Source organism: Phoxinus phoxinus, assembly GCF_949152265.1.
Source record: "Phoxinus phoxinus genome assembly, chromosome: 1".
NCBI lineage: Eukaryota > Metazoa > Chordata > Actinopteri > Cypriniformes > Leuciscidae > Phoxinus > Phoxinus phoxinus.
Window position 1 is genome coordinate 45755376 of NC_136876.1, and position 27365 is coordinate 45782740.

Below are 27365 nucleotides of genomic sequence, written 5' to 3' on the forward strand. Positions count from 1 at the left end.
GCAGCTAACGACAGGACTGGAATTCTGCGCAACATCGAGTCAGGGCTCATGTTATGACCGAATGAGAGCAAGAGAGGGACACTATATGGCAGTAAAACAGAGGTACATGACGTTCCCCCTCCCTAAAATAAGCGCATGTCTGAGAGTGGTCAAAAGATCAGTGTACACACCTCAGTGCTACGACTTATGCAAAGCGTGGTTTCCTACACCAAGCCACTGGAGTTACTGTGGCACGCCTGAAGATCCATTCATTGCTAGCTGCTAAAGTGGCACCTCATTATGGGACTCCCTTATTTCCACAAAGGGGGACCATTGCTGTGACTGCCCACAATGTAATATGATTGATGGAAAGTCATGCTGATAAGCCCATGAGTGTCACATTGGAGCCCTCAAGCAGCCTGACACCATCCAAGGACACCAGAGGTATCACAGGCAGTGCACTATTTTATGTGACATTCAGAAATGGCCTGTAAGAGAACCTTTCCTCTGTCCAGTCACAAACACTGAGTTACTTAGTTTGTAAAATATGCTCAAATAAGGGTACAACTTGAATTTAAGGATACTACTTGTAAGTATTTTTTTTGTAAGAAAACTTTTTTTTATTTTAAACAGGGCTGATATGTGTTTTGCCTGAATACACAAACTAAAGGTAACTTTATATTAAAACAAAAAGAGCAGAGGTCCTAAAATAGAACTTTGTGGTATTCCATGAGAAATTACACAGTTTTTTCATTGGCAGCATGTATGCCTCGGTCTCAGATTGTTTACAACAGCAATCAATGCAGTTGTGGTTTTATGGTGAGAATTAAAACCTGTGAAATTTCTCCTAAAGAAATATTCTTGCAATTAAGTTACAACAACTTCCTATAAGGGTCGAGTCATTTCAAACTGCAATGTAATAAGTTAGTATTTCATCCTAAAATGTTTAAAAGGACCCTTTTAAATTACTCCACTTTTAAAGACTTCATTTTTCCAGTGGCTCAGCAGCTCCACCATGTTCTGAAAACACAGATGGTTTTCCTTTTTCTCATAGTTCTTGAAAAAAACACTCCAAAAAATGAAATAAAAATAAAGACTTGACTGCACAGATTTTAATCTCTGATACTGTTAACATCACGACACATCTTACTCACATTACAAACCATCAAGGCCACAAATTATTATTAATGATACCGTCAAACTAACGTGTTCAATGTCAACATATGAAAATCAGCTTCTGGTGGTGAAGAAGCTGAATAAATTAGATGTAATGTGATGAGACACTATGCAGCTTCTTGTTCACTGTTGTTGAGTTGCGCGTACTCCAGAGCCGCCTGCTGAGAAAGACACAAATAAGCTTCACTGAAAGCTTGCAGAGTCACGTAGGCCTATCAATCAATCAATCAATCAATCAATCAATCAATCAATCAATCAATCAATCAATCAATCAATCAATCAATCAATCAATCAATCAATCAATCAATCAATCAATCAATCAATCAGTCTGTCTCTCTGTCTGTCTGTCTGTCTGTCTGTCTATCTATATAGGCCTATCTATCTATCTATCCATCTATCTATCCTAAAAATAAAAAAATGTTTGTGCAAAATATAGTTTCTAATTTTTCCTCTTTGGATTTTGTATGACCAGCACATTTTCTTGTCATGCTTCATAGGTTAGAGATATACTGTGAGGTATTTCTTCTGTCTTACTGTGTTTCCTCCACAAGAGGGCGTCCATGTGGCAAAACTATTTGTACATACCTACATGTGGACTTGTGTGTCTGTGTCTGTGTCAACATTGTGCGTCACTTACGCCCTCAGCCTGTTCCGAAACTCCTATAAAAAACAAATGAACCACCGTCACAAAAGAGCCGCAGCGGAAAATAGATGAATATTTAATAACTACAGCCCAACTTCCCGAACCAACTCCCAAGGAAGAGGAGTGCGATGCCTGCCTTGGGCTTATCGTGTTAGTGCCATGCTAATGTGCCTGTGTAAAGTAATCTGTTTCCCTCCAGATGCAGCTATTGTTTGGCGCTATGTGTGCATGCCAAAACCCATTTCAGCGTGACCTCTGCTATGTTTCAGCATTGTTTTACACGCATACCGCAATGATTGTCAAGAGGTCTCGCTATTAATCAACTAGGGAAAAGGGGCTGTGGAGTGTTTATTTGCGCTGATGAAACAATAGCCGCGTTTCTGTGTCGGTCGGGCAGAGGAACATGAGGCTCCAGGGCCCATTGTGAAAACAGGAAGCTGTTTCCCACCGGCACAGGAAATAGCCACCTGGCGTCTCGTGCATGATGAAACCACACTTGCATTAACAATGTTAGTACGCAATGCAACAATGCGCCAGCTCTTTTACTGCCTGTTATGGTCATGCTTGAAGGGGAGGGTAGTATGGAAGCTTGTTTCTGCCACAGAATGAAATATAAATAAGGTATTTGCAACTTTTAATCTCACGATTCTGACTTTTTATGCCTCGCAATTCCGAGTGTCTCACAATTGCGAGAAATGTGCCATTTTCAAATTTTCTAATTTTTTTTTTTATTATTATTCCATGGTGGAAACAAGCTTCCTTAGGGTTGTCGTGCTGTAATGTGTGTGATTCAAAGATCAGAGCTCACCTGGTGTGGACATCTGGGCCTCTGTATGCTGGCCACTGTATTCAGGTTCTGTGCTTTTCTTCAGAAGAACTTCTAATAGAAATATGGACACAAAATGGAAATGTCTCTTCTTTACTTATTTAATTGAAACTTTACTGTGTAGATTAGTGATTTTATAAATAGTCATGAACCCAAGAACTACATTTCTGGTTTTAGACAGTAGGGGGAAGAAGACACAATAATACATGTACATAATTAAACCAACCATAAGCATGCATAGTGAGGACAGCTAAATAAACCCAAAGTTATACTTTACTTTTCCATGTTTAACTCTGTAATTTTCATAATCAGCAGAGTCTGCTGATGTTCATGCACACAGTCCTCACGCAGCTCAATTTTTGTGTCCACTTGTCTGAGTGATTGAATGCTCAAATAGATGGGTCCACTACGGGGGTTTTCACATGTGGACCCGGATGCACATCGGGGTACCAGCAGAACCTGATTCACCTAGTGCAACATGTTCCTGGATCAACATCTTTGCTGATCCTGGAACAACATTCGGTAACACTTTACTTGAAGGGGTGTATTATAACATTTTAATGACAAATTGAATTTGTACCACTGTAGTTGAGGTCAAGAAAAATATTCATGACACAGTTTAAATGGCCTCATGACAGCCATTGTCAAAACCAACCACATGGCAGTTTAATGTAATGTTAACCTATAAAGCTAAGTGGGTTTTTAAGTTTGATAATTCATCTGCTATGTCATGTTTATGACATATTTATGACAATTTATGTTGTCTTGTTAATGTCGAGTTGTCATGACAAAGACACTGACAGGTTATGATGTATTGGATTATGTCAAGTTGTCATAACAAAGACTTCTCAAACAATGTCATATTTGCATTAAAAATGTCATAATTGAGCGAATGACACTTAATGACAGTTGTCATAAACATGCATAAAACCTCCTTCATATTCATGACAAGTGTCATGTCAGGATTATGCACACCCCTTCAAGTAAAGTGTTACCCAACATTACGAACAACAAATCATATTTGAGGGTTAAGCGCTTCTACATCAGTGTTATTCACCTATCATTGTCTTCTGATTTTAGGGATAACTTATGGGTAGGGTTAGGTTTAGGGGTAGGGATAGGATAACATTTTCAGACAGGAATGTTGTTCCAGGGTCAACAGCAAATGAATGGCTCACAATCCACTGTTTCCTCAAAAGAGTCAGTTTTACGCAAGAGATAAGAGAAGAGTCGCAAGTGTCTTTTGTGCTGGCGTAAGATGAACGAGGGTTCAATACAATCAAGTGTGTACTTGGAACAAACGCAAAAGTGTGAAAACCCCAAAGTCCATTCGCACTCGTGGTCAGTGAAATAAAGAGTAGGGCTTATCAACTTTTTTTTTTTTTTGTGTGCATTCAATCGATCTCTATTTTCTATTTTGTAATAGATTATTAGAAATAAAATAGATCATATGTAGGCCTATGATTAGTCTTTGAAATGCTACCTTTACAAATCTGTATTATTTTTATATATTTAGTAATATTAACAGTAATACATTAATTTAATTTTAAGGGTCTCAGAATACTGCTACCTGTGTTCAATTTCTTTGAATATCTGTAAATTACTATTTCAACTAATTTTCCTGTGGGCCGTGGTCAATTCAATTCCAATGCAAATCAGGGTTACTATAGTTAACCAAAGCCATACAAATCTCAAAATTATTTTATTATATTATTTGTCTTCCTTCTTTATAAGTTTACGGATCCTTCGTTAATGAATAACTACACAGGAACAAATGAGTAACACAATGTTAACAATCTAGTAACTACAGTTAACTAACAAGTAACTCTGATTAACGAATTAGTAATTAATAGCACACAGATTTAAGTGGTAGTTCACTATTAACTAATCAATAACTACTATTTTTTTAATACTTCCCAGAGAACTAGTGAATTTTTTACAGATTTAAGTGGTAGTTCACTAATAACTAATCAATAACTACTATTTTTCAATACTTCCCAGAGAAATAATGAAAAAAATTCACAATTCATGCAAAACTTAATAACTAATGCAGGAAAAATTACTAGCACTAGATTAACATTACTGCTAGATACTGTACACTAATTATAAATATGTAATAGCGTAGCAGACTTATGATTTGGGAAAGCTGTCAATAATTAGCCTATGCACTGCTGTCTTTTAGAGAACTATTCATAAACTAAATCATTTTTAAGAATTGTTTTTATAAATGCACTTGTCTGGAACACTTACCCTGTGGCCGATTTTCCGGCATTCCTCTGGACTGGCTTTGAATAACTAGACTCATCATGGTGAGTACTGGAACATAGTCATCAGCCATCCAAATACCAGTTATTTTATTATTTAACCTACCTCTCAAAAGTGTTTTTATGTATGTCTCTTTGCTCATATTTAGATATATATATATATACATATGTGTGTGTATATATATCCTGTGAATGATTAGATGATTCTACCCTTTCGGGTTGGCTCTTCATTAGTAACTACAGCATGGAATCATGATAACTAGTAATGACTCAAGTGTTAATGCATACTTCTATAGGAATTATTAATTATTTGGATCCGTATTCTAAAGTGAAGATCATGTTAACTAACTAGTAATGGCTCAAGTGTTTATTTATTCCATTAGCATTTATTTTACTATATTCTGACCCTTGATTCCTTCGTGTTGGATAGGTTAGGCATGACGTGCTGCAATATGTGGCAGTGGCCCGCTGTTGTCTCGCTCTGATTTTTGATTTTCTTTTCCTTTGTTTCCAGTTAATCTGGTTTGTGTTGTCTGTCTGAAAGGTGCAATGGTAAATTGATGTGTAGTTTCCTTTTTTTCTTGTCTTTAAGATACTTTGTCTGGTCGTTATTGTATGTGTTTGTGACTTAAGTTGATTGATTTTTTGGGGTTTTGTTAAAGACTAAAATGAGTTATTCTCCTGTGTTCGTATGTTCATTATTGTGATTTATTTTCTTGATATGTGATTTTCATGACATTATTGGGGACGCTGGATTTTTGGGCTGTGTAAGTCCAGCTAACTGTTCCATTCTGACCCCATTTATTGTTGTTTTGTATTAGCCTACACCGCTAGTGGTGTAAAATTGTCTATTGTATTTGTATTGATTATTTTCTTGTATTTCCATACAGGAGCTGAGGGCCACTTACGAGGGTGTCCCGGGGCTGTGGTAGTGGGGCTCCCGTTCACTTGAGTGCTTTATTTCACTTGTGTGGTGTGGTGAGGTGTGAGTATGAAGTGAGCTTTTATTTTTTGCTTTCCTTATAGGCCACTTCCAGCCGGGGGTGCCCAATGTAGATGTCCTCCAGCCCTGTATGGTCACGTTGATGAATGTGTTTTCTTTTGTAATTTACTGTTTGCGTTATTGACATCTCAACTTTTCGATCTATTTCTTTGTAAATTATTGTGGGTATGTTAATTAGTATTTTGTCTAATGCTCCGTTGAGGGGTGGTTTTAGAGTGTGACTGGGTGTTATAATAAAATATCCTTTTGTAGAACCCATGACTCTGCCCAGTTACTTGCTGATAACGAACCTGTGTGCTCTGAGTAGATAAAAGCCGGTGGCTTGTAATTCATTCTTAGGGTGCAAGTCCCTAGGTGGCGTAGTCGACAACCAAAAATTATATTAAGAATCATTCTTTAGGTAGGCTGACTTCCGCCGTGTCGGTAACCTTCCGGTCACATACGCGACATATATTTTGAGCCTTGTTAGTGGTATTAACTAGCAATTTCTTTTTACTTATATTCGATGCCCCATATACTAGCATCATAAGCTAATCAGTTGTTAGAGATAAAACTCTTTACATTCGATTATCATGAAAACACATCCCAGAGAACGATCGGCTCGGTAACCATGTGTTAATTACTCCTAGGTTAATTGTTCACCGGAATTGTCCTTTAAACAATATCAATGATAGTAGGCTACCACATGTTGCACTGTGTTGGGTCGCCAGTTTGAAATCTGCATCCTGAAGCCGAACCGATTGTGCTTATACTTTGACTCATTTTATAGTTTTAAAAATTGGAAGTTAGAAAATATGATGGCAGTGATATAATTTGTAATATTTGCATACTAAATTGTGTTCTTTCAATTTCTTAATAAAATTAATTGTGATTAGAAAATACAGTGTCAAGACAACAACAAAGTTCACAGTGGCTCAGCATTTCAAACATAGCTTTTCTACTTCGCCACAGGTATTTATACCAGATATAGTTTACAAAAATACCAATTGTACTTCAATGCTCTTTCAATATTCCATAGAACTGATTTTTTTTTGGCAATGATTCCATTTGAGGGATTCGTTGACATTCTTGCATCTCACCTTTGCTGGGATCCACTTCCTGTGGGTGAACCAACTCAGACTCCACATCGGTATGATCGTCAGAATCTAGTTTGATAGCAAGCAGACGTTATCATGAGATGAACTCACATCACATAGGCCTCATACTGTTTAAAGTCTGTACCTGAGCCAGATACATTTTCACTCCAGACATTCCTGCCCATCACACAGGGAGTGCCTGTAAGGCAGACACAAACAAGATATGACTTCAACATTCGGTGTCAGGGAAAAAGTGATAAAATGCAATTTTCAGTATGATTTGGTAATCAAAATACAATTCAGCCATTATAATAATCTAACCTAACCCAACACGCAAAGCCTAACAAAAACCTGCATATCACTGTTTGCATGTACCAAACTCCACAAGAATTACATTGGTAATAAATAAATACATGTTATGTATTTTACTGCTAAACAGTATTTTACTGTAAAAAAGCCTAGTAAGGTCTAACAGTGTATATCATCAAAGGCCATTTTATCAAAATGAGAAAAGCCAAAAATATCACTTTAGAAGCACATTCATCTGATTTATAGAACATTTTATACCTAAAAATAATATCGTTTTTTTTTCTGGCTGTTGACAGTACTTTCTAAATTATGCTGTGATAAATAGAGAAATTCAAAAACCTTTCTGTCATCAAAACAAAAGAAGAATTTTGAACCTGGCTTTATGCAGTTTATGTAAATGTGTGCACATGTAATTAGATAATGCCTAATATGCAAATTGAAACATAACATCCCACAAAACGTTTGTCTAAATACTTTGATAAATAAACGGTTTAGTTTTTAGCCTATTCACCTGTGGTGCCTTGCCTTAAACTCACAGCAGCTTCAAAAATAGCCAAATGCACTATTAATATTAATATGACAAGAATAGGGAAATTTTCTACCATTGAGAATGGTGTTGTCTTCAATGTCCAGAGTGAGGCTCATTCTCATAGGGTCACCTGATTTGGGCCTTGGAGTTTTTCTGAGACTAAAAGCATTTTCACACAGAATAAAGAAACATTCAAATTATGATATAAGACATGAACTGTAGATGTTACATTGAAATTAAGGGGTGTCTTACACTGATAACTCAGTTGCTTGCTTTTTTCTGCGTGGACTTGGCATTTTCTTCAAAAAGACCGTCAGGACTATGACGATAGCCACCAAAAGCAAGATGCAGAACACTCCGATAAGAGCTTTCTTCCACACCGCTAAACTGACTGTAAAACACACACACAGACAATAAATAATCAGAAAGAACTTGTGAACATCTTTACCAACGTCTTCTGAAAATGTTGTCACTTTTATGCCAGAAACATGCTCTATGTGAGTACAAGCAAAGCCTAAAAACGCACTTTTTTGTCACACCAGGTCCTGCCAATAACCACTGACTTAAGAACATTTACCGTAAAATATTTTTTACCGGCCATGTTTTTGCAAAAACAGGCAGTTATGATAACAAAATTTGATGATACACAATTCTCTATTCCAATTTCGTTACCACGGCTAAAACAACTAGCCTAACTAATATACATTTAAAACATTGAGACAAGTAACTGTAGTTTTCAGGTAGAGACATTGAACAAAGTTCACTGAATAAATTAAACAGATTAATCCTTATTAAAAGTTTTTCAGTCAAGAGCAGAGAGTGTGTTTTGGTAACGCTTTAGATTACAGCCCGGAAAGTTCATGCGTAATTAAAATGAAATTACAGTGTAACTTTCGGTAGTTACAGTGTACCTATAAAGTACGTACGTGTTAGTATAGGGGAACAATATGTAAAGTTTTGGAATAAAGGGGTAACAACCAGGAAAATAACAAATTATTTAGGCAAATTATTTATACTGTAAGTATTTTAGAACTACGGGGCACTGATAATACAATCTTACTTTTGGGAGCAATTTAGCGAGTAGGCTACATACACTGCACCTTTTTGTAATATAGTGTACAAATACATAAAGGCTTTTTTAAAATTACCAGTGCATTTATAAAGTAGGCTAATTTGTTATTATTGCAAAGGTACACTGATTAAGTTGTTTCAAGGCAAGTAAAACTATTGCAACTTTTTTTTTTTAAATGCTGGGGAAATATACTCTTGTTCCATGTAGTTACAGTGTAAGTATGACATTGCGGGCCGTAAATTAAACTGGTGCTTCTTAACCTCTTGTTTCATGTAGTTACAGGGTAAGTACAATAAAAACACATGTATACACACAATCTGATATCACTTGGAAAACTTTATTTGAAAAACAACTTATTTCAAAACAGATTTACAACACTTTGTTTCTCTTGCTTGGTTTCCTCCTCCTCTTGTTCCTCTTCTTCTTTTTCTTTCTTTCCACTGATGAATCTTGAGAAGGAATCTAATGTCTCTTGCTATTCTGTATTATGTGTTAAAAGAAAATACAGTACAGAAATGTCCTCACCATTTACTCATATTTTCCCGTCATCCGAGAGGTATACAAATTTCCTTCTTCAGGTGAACACAAACAAAAGTTTTTAGAAAAATAAATAATCTCTGTGAATGCATAATGCAAGCTCATGTGTTGCTAAAAGTTGACATCAAACAGCACATACAGCAATAACTACAGTAATCCATACGACCCCAATGGAGGAATCAATGTCTTCTGAAGTGAGACGATAAGTGTTTGTACGAAAAATACCAAATAGTTTAAATGTTTAAACTGTAGACTATCGCTTCCGACCAGCTGTCTCCTGCGCGCGTGCATGAGAGGTTGAGTTCACGCTTGACCACTTAAAGCGTGACGTAAACACGCCGAGAAACCGAATGACGACTCTTTTTTTTAATGTTTTTATTAAGCCATGCAAGAGAAACAAAAAAGGACAAAACGTATACACTTATGTCAGGACTTTAGTATTTGAAATGAAAAGTTCATTTTAAAAAAAGGAATAAAGAATAAGAAGTGTAATATGTTGTAAATCTGTTTTGAAATAAGTTGTTTTTCAAATAAAGTTTTCCAAGTGATATCAGATTATATATGTTTTTATTCTACTTACCCTGTAACTACATGAAACAAGAGGGTAAGAAGCACCACTTTAATTTACAGCCCGCAATGTCATACTTACCCTGTAACTGCAAGAAACAAGAGTACATTTCCCCAGCATTTAAAAAAAAAAAAGTCGCAATAGTTTTACTTGCCTTGAAACAACTTAATCAGTGCACCTTTGCAATAACAAATTAGCCTACTTTATAAATGCACTAATATGTACCCCATAATTTGAAAAATGCCTTTATGAATTTGTATACACTATTATTACAAAAAGGTGCAGTGTACTCGCTAAATTGCTCCCAAAAGTAAGATTTTATTATAAGTACCCCGTAGTTCTAAAATACTTATATTTTAGTTTATAATTTGCCTAAATAATTTGTTATTTTCCTGGTTGTTACCCGCTTTATTCCCAAGACTTTACATACAGTATTGTTCCCCTATATTTACATGCATGCACTTTATACTGTAGGTACACTGTAATTACCGAAAGTTACACTGTAATTTCATGTACATTTCAAATACACTCTAACACATGGATTCAATATACTGATACACAAGCATTGTCTTTCTTGACTGTTTACGTTCACTTAAAGGGATACTTCACCTCTGGAAAGATGAATGTGTATTTAAAATGGGTAATTTATGTATTAGAAATTTTAAATAGTTTTTAAATTTGGAGCCTTCTAGACTGAGAAGACTGTGGCTCATGTGGATGAAAGACAACAGCTCCCAGAATGCACTTGCTTCGCTGCCCTACGAGGCCACTCCCAAGCCATGCCTACCGGTAAGAGAGCGCAGTTGAACAAGGCTAGGCTACTAGTGAGTCTCCGTGACGAGTCTGCCCGAGATTTCGAGATCGCCAAAAATGTCCAGCATTCGGCTTTTGCGTTCTACAGTCGCCATTCATCATGTTTACTGCGGCGAGCAGGACGAGGCTGACGGCCGCGGGAGAACGACGCGAGGCCGGTGGCGTGATTACTGATGAGCAACACCTGTGATGAGCGGCGCCGGCGCCTGTGAGACGCACCGGTCACGTATCTCTCACGGAGGAGCGGGAATTTTCTTAGCAATTTGAAAACGCACATCAACCGATCACTTGTTTAGCGTTCATGTAAACACTACATGCAGATTCACCAATCAGAATGAATTCAGTTAGATTGAAACAAAAGGTGTGCATGTAAACAATGAATGGCGACTGCAGAAAGCAAAAGCCCGAATCACGACATTTTGGACATTTTGGATCTGGACGGGTGGACATGTCCGGGAAAAAGAGGATGGTAACCCCTACTAATCAGCTTTCTCCACAGAACAAGAGCCTGTTAGCTTAGCTTCAAAATAAAAGATGGCTGACTCTATTTGTACATTCTGTGAGTGAGATCCCAGCCTCGGGCTGGTTGAAAACATGCGGATCTAGTGCCTTCTACTGGCTGTAGTTTTTAGCCTCTGGCCAAAAAAGCTTGCCGTGCTTCCATCCCTCATATCCCCCTGAGACGAGAGATTTATGTATTTTTTTGTCTGTAAAAAATCCTCAGATGACGCAAAAAACGTATTTTTACAGACAAAAAAATACATAAATCTCTCGTCTGAGGGGGATATGGGGGAGGGAAGCACGGCAATTTAAAAATACTACAGGTTTTCTACTGATACAAAGCTTAATGCTAAATCCTGAAGTATACCTTTAAGATATAACTGACTATCTTTACTAAGATAGTCGAGCCAAGACTATTTACATAATTTTGTGTGAATTTAAAAAGAGTTAAATGTAAAAGAGAGTTAATTTCGGTATTCGAGCGCTGTCTGAAATGCGAGTGACAAATTGAGTTTCCTTTCATGTCATCTTGCTCTTGAATATTTAAATTTGCAAGGCTTACAATTTTGTGACGTTGCAGAACAGGCCCGTCCACTTTCCAGAGCGTTGTTCATGTTTGTTCTCACATCATTGCATTGTTGAAATTCATAAAAATGTTCCTGCATTAACTGACTGCTTTCTTTAACGTTCATCTGCATACTTGAATAGATTAAGTGTTATATATAAAAAAAAAAAAAAAAAATTCAAAACAGAGCAGTTCTACTACGGCTTATCAGGGTGATCAAATGGTGTGTTTGTGTGCACTGTTAGACCTTACCGGGTTTTTTTACAGTAAAATACTGGCAACACTGTTGCCAGTAATTTACTGTTATTTGTACAGTTATTTACTGTATTATACAGTTTGTTACTGTAAAATGCACTAAATTAAAATTTGACTTAAAACTAATTTCTCTTGCAGAAACCGACTGCCTTAAATTGACCAACTGTAATTTAAATGTGTAAAACTAAAATGTGTAATGCATTAATAATGTGAGAAAAGAGTTAAGAACTTCCATTAGAAACCATTAAAAAACTTAAGTACATAAAAAGATTTCCACTGAACCAGCAATTACACTCTGTTAAATAAAGCAACATGCAGCGTATCATCAATGTTTCCTGATCTTCTCCTGGACTGAAGCACAGGCTCTACTCTTCAGCACAATGGTGACCCAAAAAACAAAATTTTACAGTAAACTACTGGCAACAGTGTTGCCAGTATAAACCTGTTTTATAACTTACAGTTTATTACTGTTAAAATACATTTTGTGGGTGTGTCTTTTTATCTTACACTGTTAACCCTTTCAACCCCACAGGAAAATCCACACTACAAAGAGTAAAAAGTAACATTGACGGAGTGTTGCAGTGAGATAATTAAGAGAATATGTAAGTGATTGTTGAGCATTAGTGATGAACACCTGCTGTTAACAAGCAGGATCACTGAAGGAAAGAGGAACACAAGAACAGAAAATAGAGAAACACAAGAACTACAACTGACTTCCAGCCATAACACATTATTACACGTATTATTAACCAGTTTGACTTTATTTCTGTCATATATCTGTAGAAGTTGTTATTGAGATGTTTAATTGAAAATGTTTGATTTAAAGTTACCATTATAGAGATCAGTGTTTGCTTTAGTTGGGTCGCTGATGCCAACACATTATTTTTTCTCTTACTGCTTGAGCTGTGTTTTTGCAAGTCACACTTGTGCACACACACAGAGTTCGTGAATGATTGTGGTTATATTCACTATCATGACAAAATCATTATGTGGCCTGTCCATTCACTAAGAAATTAGTTCTCACTCATTCAGACTTTAATTCTCAATCAAAAGTGTTACATTACCACCACTGTGAAACAACAGCAACAATGACTAATTTATTTAACACATGCATAACCAAAAATAAAAGGGCTACACTGTCTTGTAGAAACACAGAAATATCACATATTAGAACATGCATCTCAACAATGGTAGGAATATATATATTTTTAATTATTATTCATGCAGCAGAGCATGCTGGGAGTTTTATACTATCCTGGTACCCAGCATGCATTGCGACATGAAACTTCTGATCATCACCATTGTTGAGATTCATACGCTGATTGTTGATGTCTGTGTGTGTCAGAGTCAAGCAGGAGTTAATTCAATTTTAATGCACTATATGATTTCAAAAATTTTCAGTTGACCTGATTACAGAAATATTGCTGTATTTCATGTTGTAGATTATCAGATATATGGTATTAAACCAGAAATTCACAGCTCACATAAGTTAAAAAAGTAATAAATCATGTATAATTTTGAAATCACAAAACCAAAAAACTCCTGATCAACTTCCCCTTGACTTTTTCTTGCTGTAACAAATGTGCTTTATAAACTCAATGTTACAACAGCCAGAGAGAGAAGAATGTAAGAAGTTTTGAAGTCAAGGTACAAGAGACCAACTAAAGCAAATACGGATCTCCATCATGGTGACAACAAACTTTATTATTAACTAAATCCCTGTTCATTCTCAACAAGAACTTGAAATAAATAATGTTAAACTGGTTTCACACTCAGTGTGGCTGGAAGTCAGTTTTAGTTCTTGTGTTTCTCTTTTTTCTGTTCTTGTTTCTCTGTCCTTCAGTGATTCTGCTTATCAGGTGTTCATCAGTGTCTCAATTCACTCACTTCTTTTCATTCACTCAGTCAAGTGGACTATATTAGTGAACTAGTGTAGGGAATAGTGAATGAGGGTATAGGGTGTGATTGGGAACACAGCCTCTGAGTGTCGACTTTGAGCACTGTTAATTCACAGTATATTCCTGTAGGTATATTCCTGTATATTACTGTTTTAATGGAAAATGGTATGATATTGTAAGAATGTGGGCTTTTTCTACAGTAAGGGCTAACAGTGTGGTATTTAAAAATGTACCTCCAATCCTGGCTGGATAACTTCTTTTAATTTCAGTGTTGTAATTGGACGCCTCACAGTAGTAGTCGCCTCGCTGGTCTCGTTCTATGGCTTTGATGATATAACTTCCTTCTAAGGATCTGACTTTTTGGGTGGATAAAGGGTTCCTGTTGTGATACCAGGTAAAGATGATCGGGTAAGTGCCCTTCTGTACAAGGCATTTGAGGGTGAGATCTGAGCCCTCTGTGACTGTAATGTCCCATTGCTCCATGACTGGCTTGGACACTGGTACTGATAGACAGACAGAGAAAAAACAGCTACTTTAGTCAAGAATAGTAAGAGACAGTTCACACCAATAATACTATGGCCCATTCATTTTCTGAAGTCAACTTTAGTTGTCATGGCGTCTGATTAGTTCACACCTGTTCCCTGTTCCAATGATTTTCATTCCATGTGTATTTAAGCCCTCGGTTTTCTTCAGTTCCTTGTCTTGCGTTAGCGTTAATGGTGGTTGTGTTTTCTCGAGTGTTTATTAAATCTATTAAATGTATTTAAAATGACAATAGTCATCCTGCATCATGCATCTCTTTGTGTTTATTACACGTTAACCGTGACAACAGTGCATTAGGCCATCTTTTAATGCCTTTTCACAACATGTGTGTGTATGAATAAATAATGACATGATTTTTATTTTTTTATGTGAACTACCCCTTTAAAAATGCTTATAAAATAGCTAGCACTATGGAAAACACACGTAATTCTAGTGAGGAGGACTTGTTGCTAATTTATTATTATTGTTAAAGGATTAGTTCACTATCAAAATTTTTTTTGCAGATAATTTACTCACCCCGATGTCATCCAAGATATCCATGTCTTTTTTTCTTCAGTCGGAAAAGAAATTAAGGTTTTTGAGGAAAACATTCCAGGATTTTTCGAGACAGAATGGACTTTAATGACAACCATCTATCCCAATGTTCAAAAGAAGGTTCAAATGTCCGTCTCAATGCAGCTTCAAAGTCTCGACACGATCCCAGTCGAGGAATAAGGGTGTTATCTAGCGAAACGATCAGTCATTTTCAAAAAAAAAAAAACACCTTTTAACCACAAATGCCCCTCTTGTACATCTCTGAGATGTGCCACGTATTACGTAATAGGAAAGGTAATTGGAAAGGTCAGGAAAAAATAAATAAATAATAATGATAAATTCAAACAAAGATGTCGGACGATTTTGAAGTTGGAGAAAATGAGATGGAGTTTTTCGCACTTCCCTACTTTTTTTAACCGGAGTACATGGACAAATAACTTAGATAGATGACGTGATCCGTGATCTTTCCAACGTGATGATGCAATACGTGGCGCATCTCAAAGATGTACAAGACGGACATTTGTGGTTAAAAAGTATATATGTAAAAATTTTTGTAGAAAATGACCGATCGTTTCGCTAGATTTTTTGCTCACATTTTTCATTGGCACTGGATGTGAGAGGACGCTGGCGCTGTTTATTCGCCGCTTCTCCGTCTGCTATTCCTTCTTTTGTTCATGTTTTATTTGTGTTCACTGTACCCCTACCTCTGGACAGCCTCTTTACCTCTGGACAGCCTTTCAGCTGGTTCCGGAAGCCGCTTGGGCACCTCGACCGGACTGTCGACTGAGTGTCGCCTCGTCGGTTAGCCGCTAACACTAACAGGCTGCCCGCGTTCACCTAACTCCTGTCTGCCTCGCTGTGACTGCTGCTGCTGTAACCTCCACCAGATGCGAGCCGTGACCAAGACTTTCATCTCCTCCTGTCATGCCGTGGATCATTCTGGCACTCACATCAGTCATCCATCTCTGTGTCTCTATTCCATCGCAAACTGCTATCACGGAGCTCTCAGTCCCTCCCTCCCATGTTCAAATATTCAACTCTGCAACTGGTCGAACTAATCAACTACTCTTTTCCATCCTGCATCCCAGTCATCAAACAGCTCGGACTTCTACGTCGACCCCGTCACATCCACAGAAGCTCTCGCCGCAAGTTTGTTTACTTCCATCACGTACAATCCATTCCATCCATCTGGTCACCTGCACGCTCTGTCGCAACTCTTCCACGTCATCGGAACGCTTCCCCCGCTGGATCACATAGAGCTGAGCGCGCCGTCACACTGCCTCCTCTCCCAGTTTGACTCGGTCACCACTCCTGAAATCTCTAAACTCATCAGCTCTTCCAAACCCACTACCTGCTCACTTGATTCCCTACCTACTCCACTCCTGAAGTCCTGCCTCCCCGTCCTTTGCCCCTACCTCACTAACCTCTTCAACTCCTCACTGTCCCTTGGAATTGTCCCCTCTGCTTTCAAAACTGCCGCTGTCACACCAATCCTTAAAAAATCTGGTCTGGATCCCTCCTCCCTCAACAACTACCGCCCAATATCCAACCTCCCCTAAAACCCTGGAACGTATAGTTGCCTCAAAATTACAAACCCATCTTCATGCCAATAACCAATTTGAACCCCTCGAATCTGGTTTTCGCCCCCTCCACAGCACAGAAACCGCTCTCCTCAAAGTCCTCAACGACCTCCTCACCTCTGCTGACACCGGTTCCCTAAACATCCTTATTCTTCTCGACCTGAGTGCAGCCTTTGATACCGTGAGCCATAACATCCTGCTCACCAGACTCAAAGACCTTGGAATCGAAGGTACCGCACTCAGCTGGCTCCGTTCCTACCTCTCCAACAGATCCCACTTCATCTCTCTTCATAACCACACCTCTGCCACAGCCACAGTCACCCAAGGCGTTCCCCAAGGCTCCGTACTCGGCCCCCTCCTCTTCATCATCTACATCCTCCCCCTTGGTCAGATACTCCGCCACTTCAACCTGAACTTCCACTGTTATGCCGATGACACCCAGATCTATCTCAGCACCAAATCCCCCTCCAATCCTCCCCTCTCCCACATCAACTCCTGTCTGTCAGCTATTAAAACTTGGATGCAACGCAACTTCCTCAAACTTAACTGCAATAAAACAGAATTCCTCATCATAGGCTCCAAATCCACACTCAGAAATACCAATAACCCCACTCTCACCATCGACGGCACCATTGTTTCACCATCTCCCCAGGCCCGCAACCTCGGCGTGATTTTTGATTCAACCCTCTCCCTTGAGCCCCACATCCGTCATGTCATTAAAACCTCCTTCTTTCACCTCCGCAACGTCGCCAAAATCAGACCCTCACTCACACCCCCTGCTGCTGAAAGACTCATTCACGCATTCATCTCCTCACGACTGGACTACTGTAACTCACTACTCCTTGGTATCAGCTCGACCTACATAAAAAGACTCCAACTGGTCCAGAATGCAGCCGCCCGACTCATCACTCGCTCCAAATCTTGGCACCACATCACTCCAGTCCTAAAACAACTACACTGGCTTCCCATTTCCCACCGGATCACATACAAATCCCTGGTCCTTACCTACAAAGCTATCCACCACCTGGCCCCCTCATACCTCACTGACCTCCTCTCCCCCTACCAACCGTCACGGTCCCTCAGATCCACCTCAGCCGGTCTCCTCCGTATCCACAAATCCAAGCTCCGCAGTTTTGGGGACAGAGCCTTTTCCAGGGCAGCTCCCAGGCTCTGGAACTCCCTCCCCCATGAGATCCGCACCTCTGAGTCCCTCACCATCTTCCAGTCCCGCCTCAAGACCCATCTCTTCACCTCTGCCTATCCGTAGCCCCATGCCCTTCCTTTTTTTTTTTTACCAGCCCTGTAAAGCGACTTTGAGTTCGAGAAAAGCGCTATACAAATTCAATTTATTATTATTATTATTATTATTAGATAACACCCTTATTTCTCGTCTGGGATCGTGTAGAGACTTTGAAGCTGCATTGAGACGGACATTTGAACCTTCTTTTGAACATTGGGATAGATGGTTGCCATTGAAGTCCATTCTGTGTATATGTGAATGATTTCCTCAAAAACCTTAATTTATTTTCGACTGAAGAAAGAAAGACATGGATATCTTGGATGGCATCGGGGTGAGTAAATTATCAGCAACATTTTTTTTGAAAGTGAACTAATCCTTTAATGTGTTAGTGCTAATTAACTTGAAAACTTAAAAAGGCATTAATGCCATTGGTTTTTTACTGCCACTAGTGTTTATTTCAGCTGGAAACTGCAGTGAATTGTTTGCATAAGTATGTTTTTGTATGTTTAAAAATGTAATTAGAAGCAAATTAGCTTATACTTTGAATTTAGTCTTGAAAAGCTTTAAGTTAAACTTCAGCTAAACAGCAATGCTTTTTATTTTTCAGGCTTTGACGTGCAGAACAGGAACACAATGAATGTAACAGTCATCATTAATGGTGCCGGACACAAAAGTCTATCAGTGATTATGGAATCAAAAAAATGGCAACATGCACTTCCAAATGATTAAATAGCAGCAACATTAGGCACACAAATCATTAATCATGAAGATGTCAGGGTTTGGTCCTCTTACCTATGACTTCTGCTCTAAGGGGTTGACTGGTGCTACTGACCGATGGCCCCTGGTTTTGAGCCTGACATGTAAAGCTGTAGATCTCTTCTGGAGAACTGATGGAGTCAATGCTGAAGAGTGCCTTGTCAGTTGCCTCAACCACTCTCCTCTCAGCCAATGATATGTGGGCCTTTAGTAAGGTGTATGTTATTGGAAGCGTTCCATTCTCAGCCTCACACGAAACCTTGAATGGCCGACCAACAATCACCTTATCAATGACACGAATGACTGGGGTAGAAACAGGCACTGGGAAAAAAAAAAGAGGGGTGGAAAATGAGAAGCATGAAAAAAAGCATTAGTGTGCCTATTCACTAAATAAAGTGTGTTCTTGCAATGCACCATCAATTGAAATAAATACTTTTAAAAATAAAGGTGCTTTATTTGCATTGATGGGTCAATGAAGAACATTTAAAGGGATCATGAACTGGCTTTTAATTTTTTTTATATTGTTGCCTGAGGTCAACTTATGACGTTTGCTTGGTTTTTACATTAAAAAACATCAAAATGAATAAGTATTCGGCTATTTTCTACACTGGTTTTGAGCCTAGCTCCTGAAACGCTCAGTTTTTATGGGCGTGCCGCATCGAAGACTTGGAAGTAAACGCCCACTGCTATGATTGAATAACAGTTTTGCATATTATAATGAGTTTCATGTAATGCATGAATCGGTGGGCGGGGCTAAACAGGCGGTGTTGAAGTAGGCGTCGATCTTCTTCTGCGGAGGGGGTGTTTGATGCCCTTTGACCTCATAGATCCCCACTTTGAAAAACCTGTCGTTCGCTGTGCCTCGTGTCAATAAAAGCTTTAATTGGACTAACAGGGAAGTTTTCAGTTCTGAAACTTACAGGACATTCTTATAGTATGATGACCTCTTATATGTCAAAAGCTCAAGGAAAATTAGATTTCTCTGTTCATCACCCCTTTAACATCCATGGAAACTTTCCATTCCACAGAGTCCTTTAGATTTCCTGAAAGGTGCGTGACTCTATTACTAGTTTATCAAACATCTTTTGTTATTACTAAGTTATAACATGTTATAACATAGTAATAATGGAAAATGCTTTGTTATAACACTCTAATAATAATATGGATAATATATGCATATCATCTAATGCTGGAGTTTTGGTAAAAGCATGAAATCTTCACCTTTAGCTTTTAAGTCAAGTGGTTGGCTGGCCTTGTTAACTCCTTTAGCCACTGCCACGCAGGAGTATTTCCCATTGGAGGCCAGGCTCGCAGTGGTAAAGTAGTCGACACCTGAATTAATGTGCCGATCTTCTTTCAGCAAAGTATACTTTATGTCCTCTTTTTTGATCTTCTGTGAGCTTACAGTACTGCGGCAGGTCAGAGTGAAGCGTTCCCCTTCAAAAACCGGATCTGGCCTCATTCTCAAAATCGGCTTCGAGAACAGTTCTAAAGAGTGAACATGGAGTCAGACATTTTTTGTTCATTACAGTGGAGGGTTATTATAGTTTACTAAAAGTAAAACCATAAAATAGTTCATTTGTTCATTAATAAATATATTCATTTTGTTCTGATAAACAAATCATGCGCAGAACTCTGCACACAGTATAAAATTATGTGCAAAATGTGTGTAAAATATTTGTAATGGTGAAAATGTCTAACATTCCATTTTCTATTTCAATGTGATATTCCAATTTTTGCTGCAATTTCAATGCATAAGTGATATTATTGAAATAAAAAGGCAAACTTGTTTTAATGCAATAATAATGACAAAAAAACAAATAAACCGTTTAATACAAGAATGTCATATGGAGATGAAAGTGGGTTTAGTCAAAGATTAGTCCAAATGTGTATGTTTGTGGTTAAGTTACCTGTGACATTTAGATAATAGTCTGTCTTCCTTTGCACGGTGCCTTTCTCTGCTTTACACACATAGTCCCCTGAATCCTCAGCTCTTACGGTGAGGCTGTATGTGAACGTTGTATGAAATTGACGAAGTACGGTGTTGCCTTTGGTAAGGAACAGCTCGAGATCTGAGGGATATTGCACCTTACATGTGATTTGCACCCTGTCCCCCTCAACAACATTCGCGTTGGGGGAGATGCTTATTTGCGGCCTGATCGCATCAAGATCTGTTAAAAGGAAACAAATATCAATCTCACTGTCGATGCAAAATATGGTCAGCTGTGGATAAGCTCAATAAAAACCCCATGAAATGACTTGCTTAGCTGTATTTTCTTGTGTTGCTGTACTTCTTTCCATATCATATGGGGATAGAGGCATTATAGGGGCATTATAAATTTACGTTTTATTGGACTAAAATGTACATAATCCATGAGTGAAAGACGATTCAATAATTTTGATAGTAATGACCATGCTGGCCATTCAAAAGATTGGGCTCTGTAAGATTGTTAATGTTTCTTAATTGTGCTCACCAAGGCTGCATTTAAGGCGAGACACTACAGGTGAATAGGGTACGATTTAAAAATAATAGATATCACCATGACACTTCCTCAGTTGATTACTTACACAAGTTCATAAAAAAAATGTATTACAAGTTTTTGAAATTTGTATGTTTAATTATGCAAATTAGGTATTATCTCATTAAATATGCACACTTTTGCATATATTTTCGGTAGATAGATCTGAACATATGATAAAGCCAGGTGCAAAATTCTTTTTTCATTTTGTTTACACACAAGATGAAAGAAGATGTTCAGAGGGATTTCAGGATATATGCTTTCATTACCTAGGAAATCAAAATATACTGTCCATAGCCTTAAAAAATAGATTTTCGCCATATTTTTGGGATTAAAATGTCCCATAAATCAGGCCAGGAATGATTTATTAACAAATCCCTCTGAACATATCTTCAGAATACTGCTAAGTGTATAACTGGAGAGTTTGGTGTACATCGGTGCTACATAGGCTGAGATGTTTCTACTGGAGGATGACAAAAAACCCATTTTGAGAAAAAGGCATTTAAAGATTTGTAATGTAAAAAATCATACTTTTTTAGTAGAAACAACAATTTACTGACACAATATCTTATCAAATAATTAGCAACAACAATACAAACCACCTAAATCACTTCAAAACTTATAAACACAGCATTTATGGCCTTCAACTGAACAGAAAAACAGTCAAAAACACACATCTAAATGTCAGAGCGCGTCACGTGATGCATCTGAACCAATCACGTTGTCAGAAATTGACATGAGCCAATGAGATTTCGCTTTTAGGGTTAAATGCCCATTTTACTTTCACGATTGGTTGCTGATTAAAAGGAAATGACCATATTTGGACCCGACCGCATTGTACAGAAGAGAGAGAGCTTTTCAGACATGTGCGTGATTAAAGGAAGAACACAGAGATCGCGGAGCAGCGCGTTGATTTAGAACGCCAACTTGTGTTGAATTTCGGAGAAATCTACAGACGCAAATGGACAAAGTGTAGTGAAATAAAGACCTAAATGTGTATTTTGGACTTTTTTTCAGCACAAGTCTGAAAGAAGACATGTTATTGAAGACAAATAGCCCAAAATCTCAAAATTGACCAGTGAAAAAAAAACGATGTTTTTGCCTGCCGTGTCTCGCCTTAATTTGATCAATCAATCAGTCATACAATTGAATGCATCATTCTTAAAAGTTAGTTCACCCAAAAATTACATTTCTGTCAGTAATTACTCAACCTCATTGCGCACAAAAAGTATTCTCGTCGTTTCATAACATTAAAGGGGTGGTAAAGTATGATTTCACTTTTCTAACTTTAGTTAGTGTGTAATGTTGCTGTTTGAGCATACACAACATCTGCAAAGTTACAACGCTCAAAGTTCAAAGCAAAGGAGGATATTTGCTTTTAAAGAATAGGACTACAACAAACGGCTGGTAGGGACTACACGACATTCCTCCGGGGTTAGTGACATCAGCAACCCTAAAATTTACATAAACCCGCCCCCGGAACACAGTCCATGTTGAGAAGAGGAAGAGTTGTTGTAGTCGAGCACATTTGTGAGTCAGCTCAAACTTTAGCATCCATCTTTTCACATGCAATAAAGTCACTCTGTGTGCATCTCATAACAGTTCCTATACGAGCGATTTATAGATTACCATGACAGAATATGCTAATTAAAGGTAGTTAACTCCACATCAGCAGCATAAATTCATCAACTAACCATTCAGAGGCGTCCTGTTGCTTCTACATGTTTTCACTTCTTCTTGAGTCTCTCCATCTTTGTCTGACTCCGTTTTAACATTAAAGACAGAATAGTTTCTGTCATTTTAGTGTGTCTGCGTGAGCTAATCGCAGCTGCTAACACACAAGTACGCTCTTGAAACACCGCCCTCTGCAGCAGCTCATTTGCATTTAAAGGGCCAGGCACAAAACGGTGCGTTTTTGCAAACCCTCAAAAAGTGACAAATTTAACATGCTATATAAAAATATCTTTGGGCTATTTTGTACTAAAACTTCCCACACACACTCTGGGGACATCAGAGATTTATTTTACATCTTGCGAAAATGCCATTTTACCACCCCTTTAAGGTTGAACCACTGGAGTCACATGGACTATTTTAACGATGCTTTTACTACATTTCTGGGCCTTGAAAGTTGCAGTGACATTGCTGCCTGGTTGGTTTAGAAAGCTCTCGGATTTCATTAAAAATGTCTTAATTTGTGTCCCGAAGATGAACGAAGGTCTTGCGGGTTTGGAATGACATGAGGGTGAAAAATGAATGACACAAATTTTTCATTTTTGGGTGAACTAACCCTTAAAAACAGACAAAAATAATTTTGGGTGCAGCCAACAGATGCGGACTAAAAGCCACAAAACAACAATTTAGATTTCATGCATGGGTCTTTAGACCAAGTTTCTTTGACCAAGCAAAATGTACATGATGTTACCTTCAACAATCACTTTCACCGTGTTGCTTTTGTTGGAGGAGCCTGCGTCAGGATGCATGATAACCACATAGACACAGTGCAGGTAGACGTCTGTGAGCTTCTGCATGGTAAGAGTGGTCGTCACAGAGTTGCTCTTGCTAGGGACTCGCTTGACCTCCTGATCGTTCTCGTAGAAATAGAAGCTCAGACCGCCCGTCTCTTCTGGTGCACTGCATGTGGCAATGATATCTTCCCCCTCAGAAATGATATCAGACTTCACCTTCAGCGTGGGGACTTGAAGACCTGCATGGGTTTAGAGACTCTTTATTAACCGTTGACCTCTCCATAGCCAGTCACATCACCTACTAAATTTAGTGGCAACAACAAAAACCATGCAATACTTTCCAAATCCAAACAGATCTCAAACATTATTGGTGCAAATCTAAAAGTGAAGTGGACTGTTATATCCACTGTAAGTGGACAGCAACATCTGCTAATATAGATTTAGTAGAGTTATGCTTTGATGAGCATCAGTTATGTAACTAACCTGTGACTCTGAGTGCCTGACTGGTGCTTGTCTTCATCTTGTCGTAGATGCGGACAGCGCACTGGTAGCGACCCGAGTTGAACACCCTGGCTAAAGATAAACTGCGCTCCACCACTGAGGCGCTGGTATTTTTGGAGTACATGAGCTGATCGTCCTGCAGGAAGCTGAAGGTGTATGTCAGCGGCTGGGTGAGGCTGTGACTGACCTTGGCCTCACAACGCAAGATTAGGTTAGTGCCACTCGCCACATTATTACCAGGAAGCACAGTCAACGTCACCTGATCAATGGTGAATGCTGCTCAGAAAAGAACCAGAGATAAAACACACACACACATTTGTTTCACTATATTAGAAAGGACATTGCATAGACTTCCATTGATTTTATGTCAAACTATCTACCACTAAACCTACACCCACCATAGAAAGAAAACACTAGATTTAAAACACGTTTTGGCCGATTTATAAGCCTTTGTAGCGTCTGGATGAAATCACGATGACTTATTCATTCAAAGCTTCAGAAAGCTTTTAACCTATTGGGCTCATTCATGTAAATCACAGGCCTAGCGCTGACGTGTCTGGATAGAATTGCCCCATTGTCACTTTAGTGGCATGGCAGAGGCTAAACAGAAACACCTCCAGACTCGGTCGTGAGCTTCAAAAATATCTTAATCAATTCAACGTCCCTCCCACGGCAGGCAAGAAGGCCAAGTGTCATGCAGACCTCTGAGAGATGCACCAATACACATACACAAACAAATGTTTGCCATCCTTTGGAGTAAAATGAACAATTCTGACACCATCATAAAACATGCAAATTAGGCTGTCAGAAGGAGACAAAGAAACTCTCTCCCGCTAAATGTTAGACAACAACTATTGGTAATCTTGATCTTGTCAAGAACTGAACGAGAGACACACACAGACACACAGACACACAGACACACACACACACACACACACACACACACACACACACACACACACACACACACACACACACACACACACACACACACACACACACACACACACACACTCTTGCTCTTGTTGTAGAAGCACGAAGCACTAGTTGTATGAGTGCTAGGGATGGTCGTATCGATCATGTGGTATCGATATACTCACGCTACTCATTTGGCATCGATTTCCTTTAAAAAAAAATCAATATAAACAAAAAAATTGTAATTGGGGGTGAATTTATCACTTTAAGCCGTTTTAGATTGCTTCCTAAAATGATGTATTGACCATAATACATTTTGTATAAATGGTCTGTATTTGTCTTAAATGTAATAATATTTTTACTGACAAAAATTGCCAATAAGAAATTAACGGTATCGGTATCGATGAAAATGCAAGAAAATGTATCGGTATTGTATCGAATCCTAAAAGTGTGGTATCACCCATCCCTAATGAGTGCAACAATTTAAATGTAATATTCAGTCTGAAATCAAGCGCATGCACCACTCGTCACCATGATGGAAACTACAGTATCCTAAAACCAACATTAACAGAAATTCTTATAAATTAGCATTACAAAACATTAATCACTACTAAATCTCCCACTTAACAGTAATCTTGCATAAAAAACATTATATTACACTTAATTTTAGCATTTACTCTCCCTTTCGAGTGCCATCGGCAAAGCATGCTGGGAAATATACATCCCAGTCGTTTCAGTTAAACTTAAGTTTGTCTAAATTAAACGAAATAATTTCATAATTGTTCTCAAAACAATGAAACAGTTCAGTTTACTTCAAATATATCAGTTCTGTGAACTTGAAAGAAAAATAAAGTGCTAAATACTCATAAAAGTTCATTTGACTGAACTAATTAGTTTAATTTAAGATTGTCCTACTCAATCCAATTCATTATTTTGAGCGTTAGGGTTTACAGTCAACACGTCAAAATAAGTGCACTTCTTTAAAGCACGACAAAAGATTATTGAAACAATGATTTAAAGTGTACTTTAAAGTAAAACCATTACTAAGTGCATGTTTTAAAGGCCTATTTAAGTGTGTTAAGCAACAGTCACGAAAGTGTCTCTCTTTAAGTGGCCTTTTATTTCAGTAATATTATATTATTTGCAAGTACAGGTTTTAAAATAGTCTCTTAAGATTTGAAGTACACTACAAACTATTGAGTGCATTATTTAACACAAGGGGTGTATTCTGGGATTGTCTTCTCAGTGAAGGGTAAAACAATGCTTCAGACAGCGCCAGTACAGTATGTTAATTCTCACAGAAATGTGCGCTTACTTCGGTTCACGAAAAAAAAAGAAGGCCATCAGATGCCACTTCTAAAGAGTCATCCTCTCGGCATGTTTACTTTGAGCAGAACACACTCTCTTTTCCTGAAGTCTTAAAGAAGGCCACACTGAGAGTGTGGAGAGCAGCGGCGTTCCCAACAGAAAGAAGAGGAAGGAAGGAAAGCACATAAACAAACACAAAACATTATTCCCAGAGGAGCGCGGAGCCTGTGATTTCTGGCGCACAACTCTCAGCCTGGCCAACAAACACAACCAGAAGCTCTCCGCTGTACATGTCAGTAAACACCACTAGAATCTCATTAAACGAGGATAATCCAAACCCAAAGTTAATGGCGCTGGGTTGATTAGAAAGCGACAGTGTTTGTGGGCTGGAATCTCACTGATCTTGTTTGAGCCTCCAATTAAACGCAGACTAAACATCTTGCTATTATACGAAGCGCAAACTTCCTGTGAGCGGCTAAACAGTGCGTGACAAAATATCTCTGAAGGATCAAAGCATCCAAGCGAATCACAGATCTTTTCCGACTAAAAATACATCCAAGAAGTCCCAGAAAAGCACAGAACTGTCAAGATATTTCACCGCTTTCTTGCCCGACTGTATAAATCAAGCGGTCGGGTCAATCTGAGATAGGGAAAAATATCTCAACAGCCCCAAAACTGTCGTCGTGACCAAAACCGTTTCCCTCACAAGCAAATAAAAACGGGAAAACCGAACTGAGGACTTACCTGCCTGTGTGTCGGCCGCTTGCCCTGCAGATGAGAGCAAAAAGTGAGAAAGAGGTGAGACAAATGGATAAAAAAGAGGATGAGATGGTCTGAATCTGTCCGGAGTGTCCTTACACAGAGCGCTCAGGCCGAGCCAGAGAAGACACACGCTCATCTTCACAGGTGAGTGTTCATGAATGTGAAGGACGTGGAGGATGGAGAGAAGGGCAGAACGCTCGCACTTATCACATGGAACCGCCTTTCTTT

General features: G+C 38.5%; 1 protein-coding gene across 4 annotated transcripts; it reads right to left on the minus strand.

Annotated features, from left to right (window-relative positions):
* Nucleotides 1-583: 583 nt before the first annotated feature.
* Nucleotides 584-27365, minus strand: pecam1a (platelet and endothelial cell adhesion molecule 1a). Of its 4 annotated transcripts, none has more exons than XM_079628710.1 (15): nucleotides 27234-27365; nucleotides 27120-27143; nucleotides 24135-24428; nucleotides 23609-23890; nucleotides 20578-20838; nucleotides 19889-20155; nucleotides 18704-18988; nucleotides 14248-14517; nucleotides 8058-8196; nucleotides 7879-7964; nucleotides 7113-7166; nucleotides 6971-7036; nucleotides 2607-2678; nucleotides 1793-1815; nucleotides 584-1316 (listed from the first exon to the last, which is right to left on the minus strand). In XM_079628710.1, the coding sequence occupies exons 1-15, from the start codon at nucleotides 27271-27273 to the stop codon at nucleotides 1263-1265; spliced, it is 2217 nt and encodes a 738-aa protein (XP_079484836.1). In that variant the 5' UTR covers nucleotides 27274-27365; the 3' UTR covers nucleotides 584-1262. The 4 variants fall into 4 exon arrangements, with proteins under 4 accessions (XP_079484836.1, XP_079484837.1, XP_079484839.1 ...); XM_079628711.1 differs by having other exon boundaries at nucleotides 1065-1313; XM_079628713.1 differs by having other exon boundaries at nucleotides 1079-1313; nucleotides 1741-1815.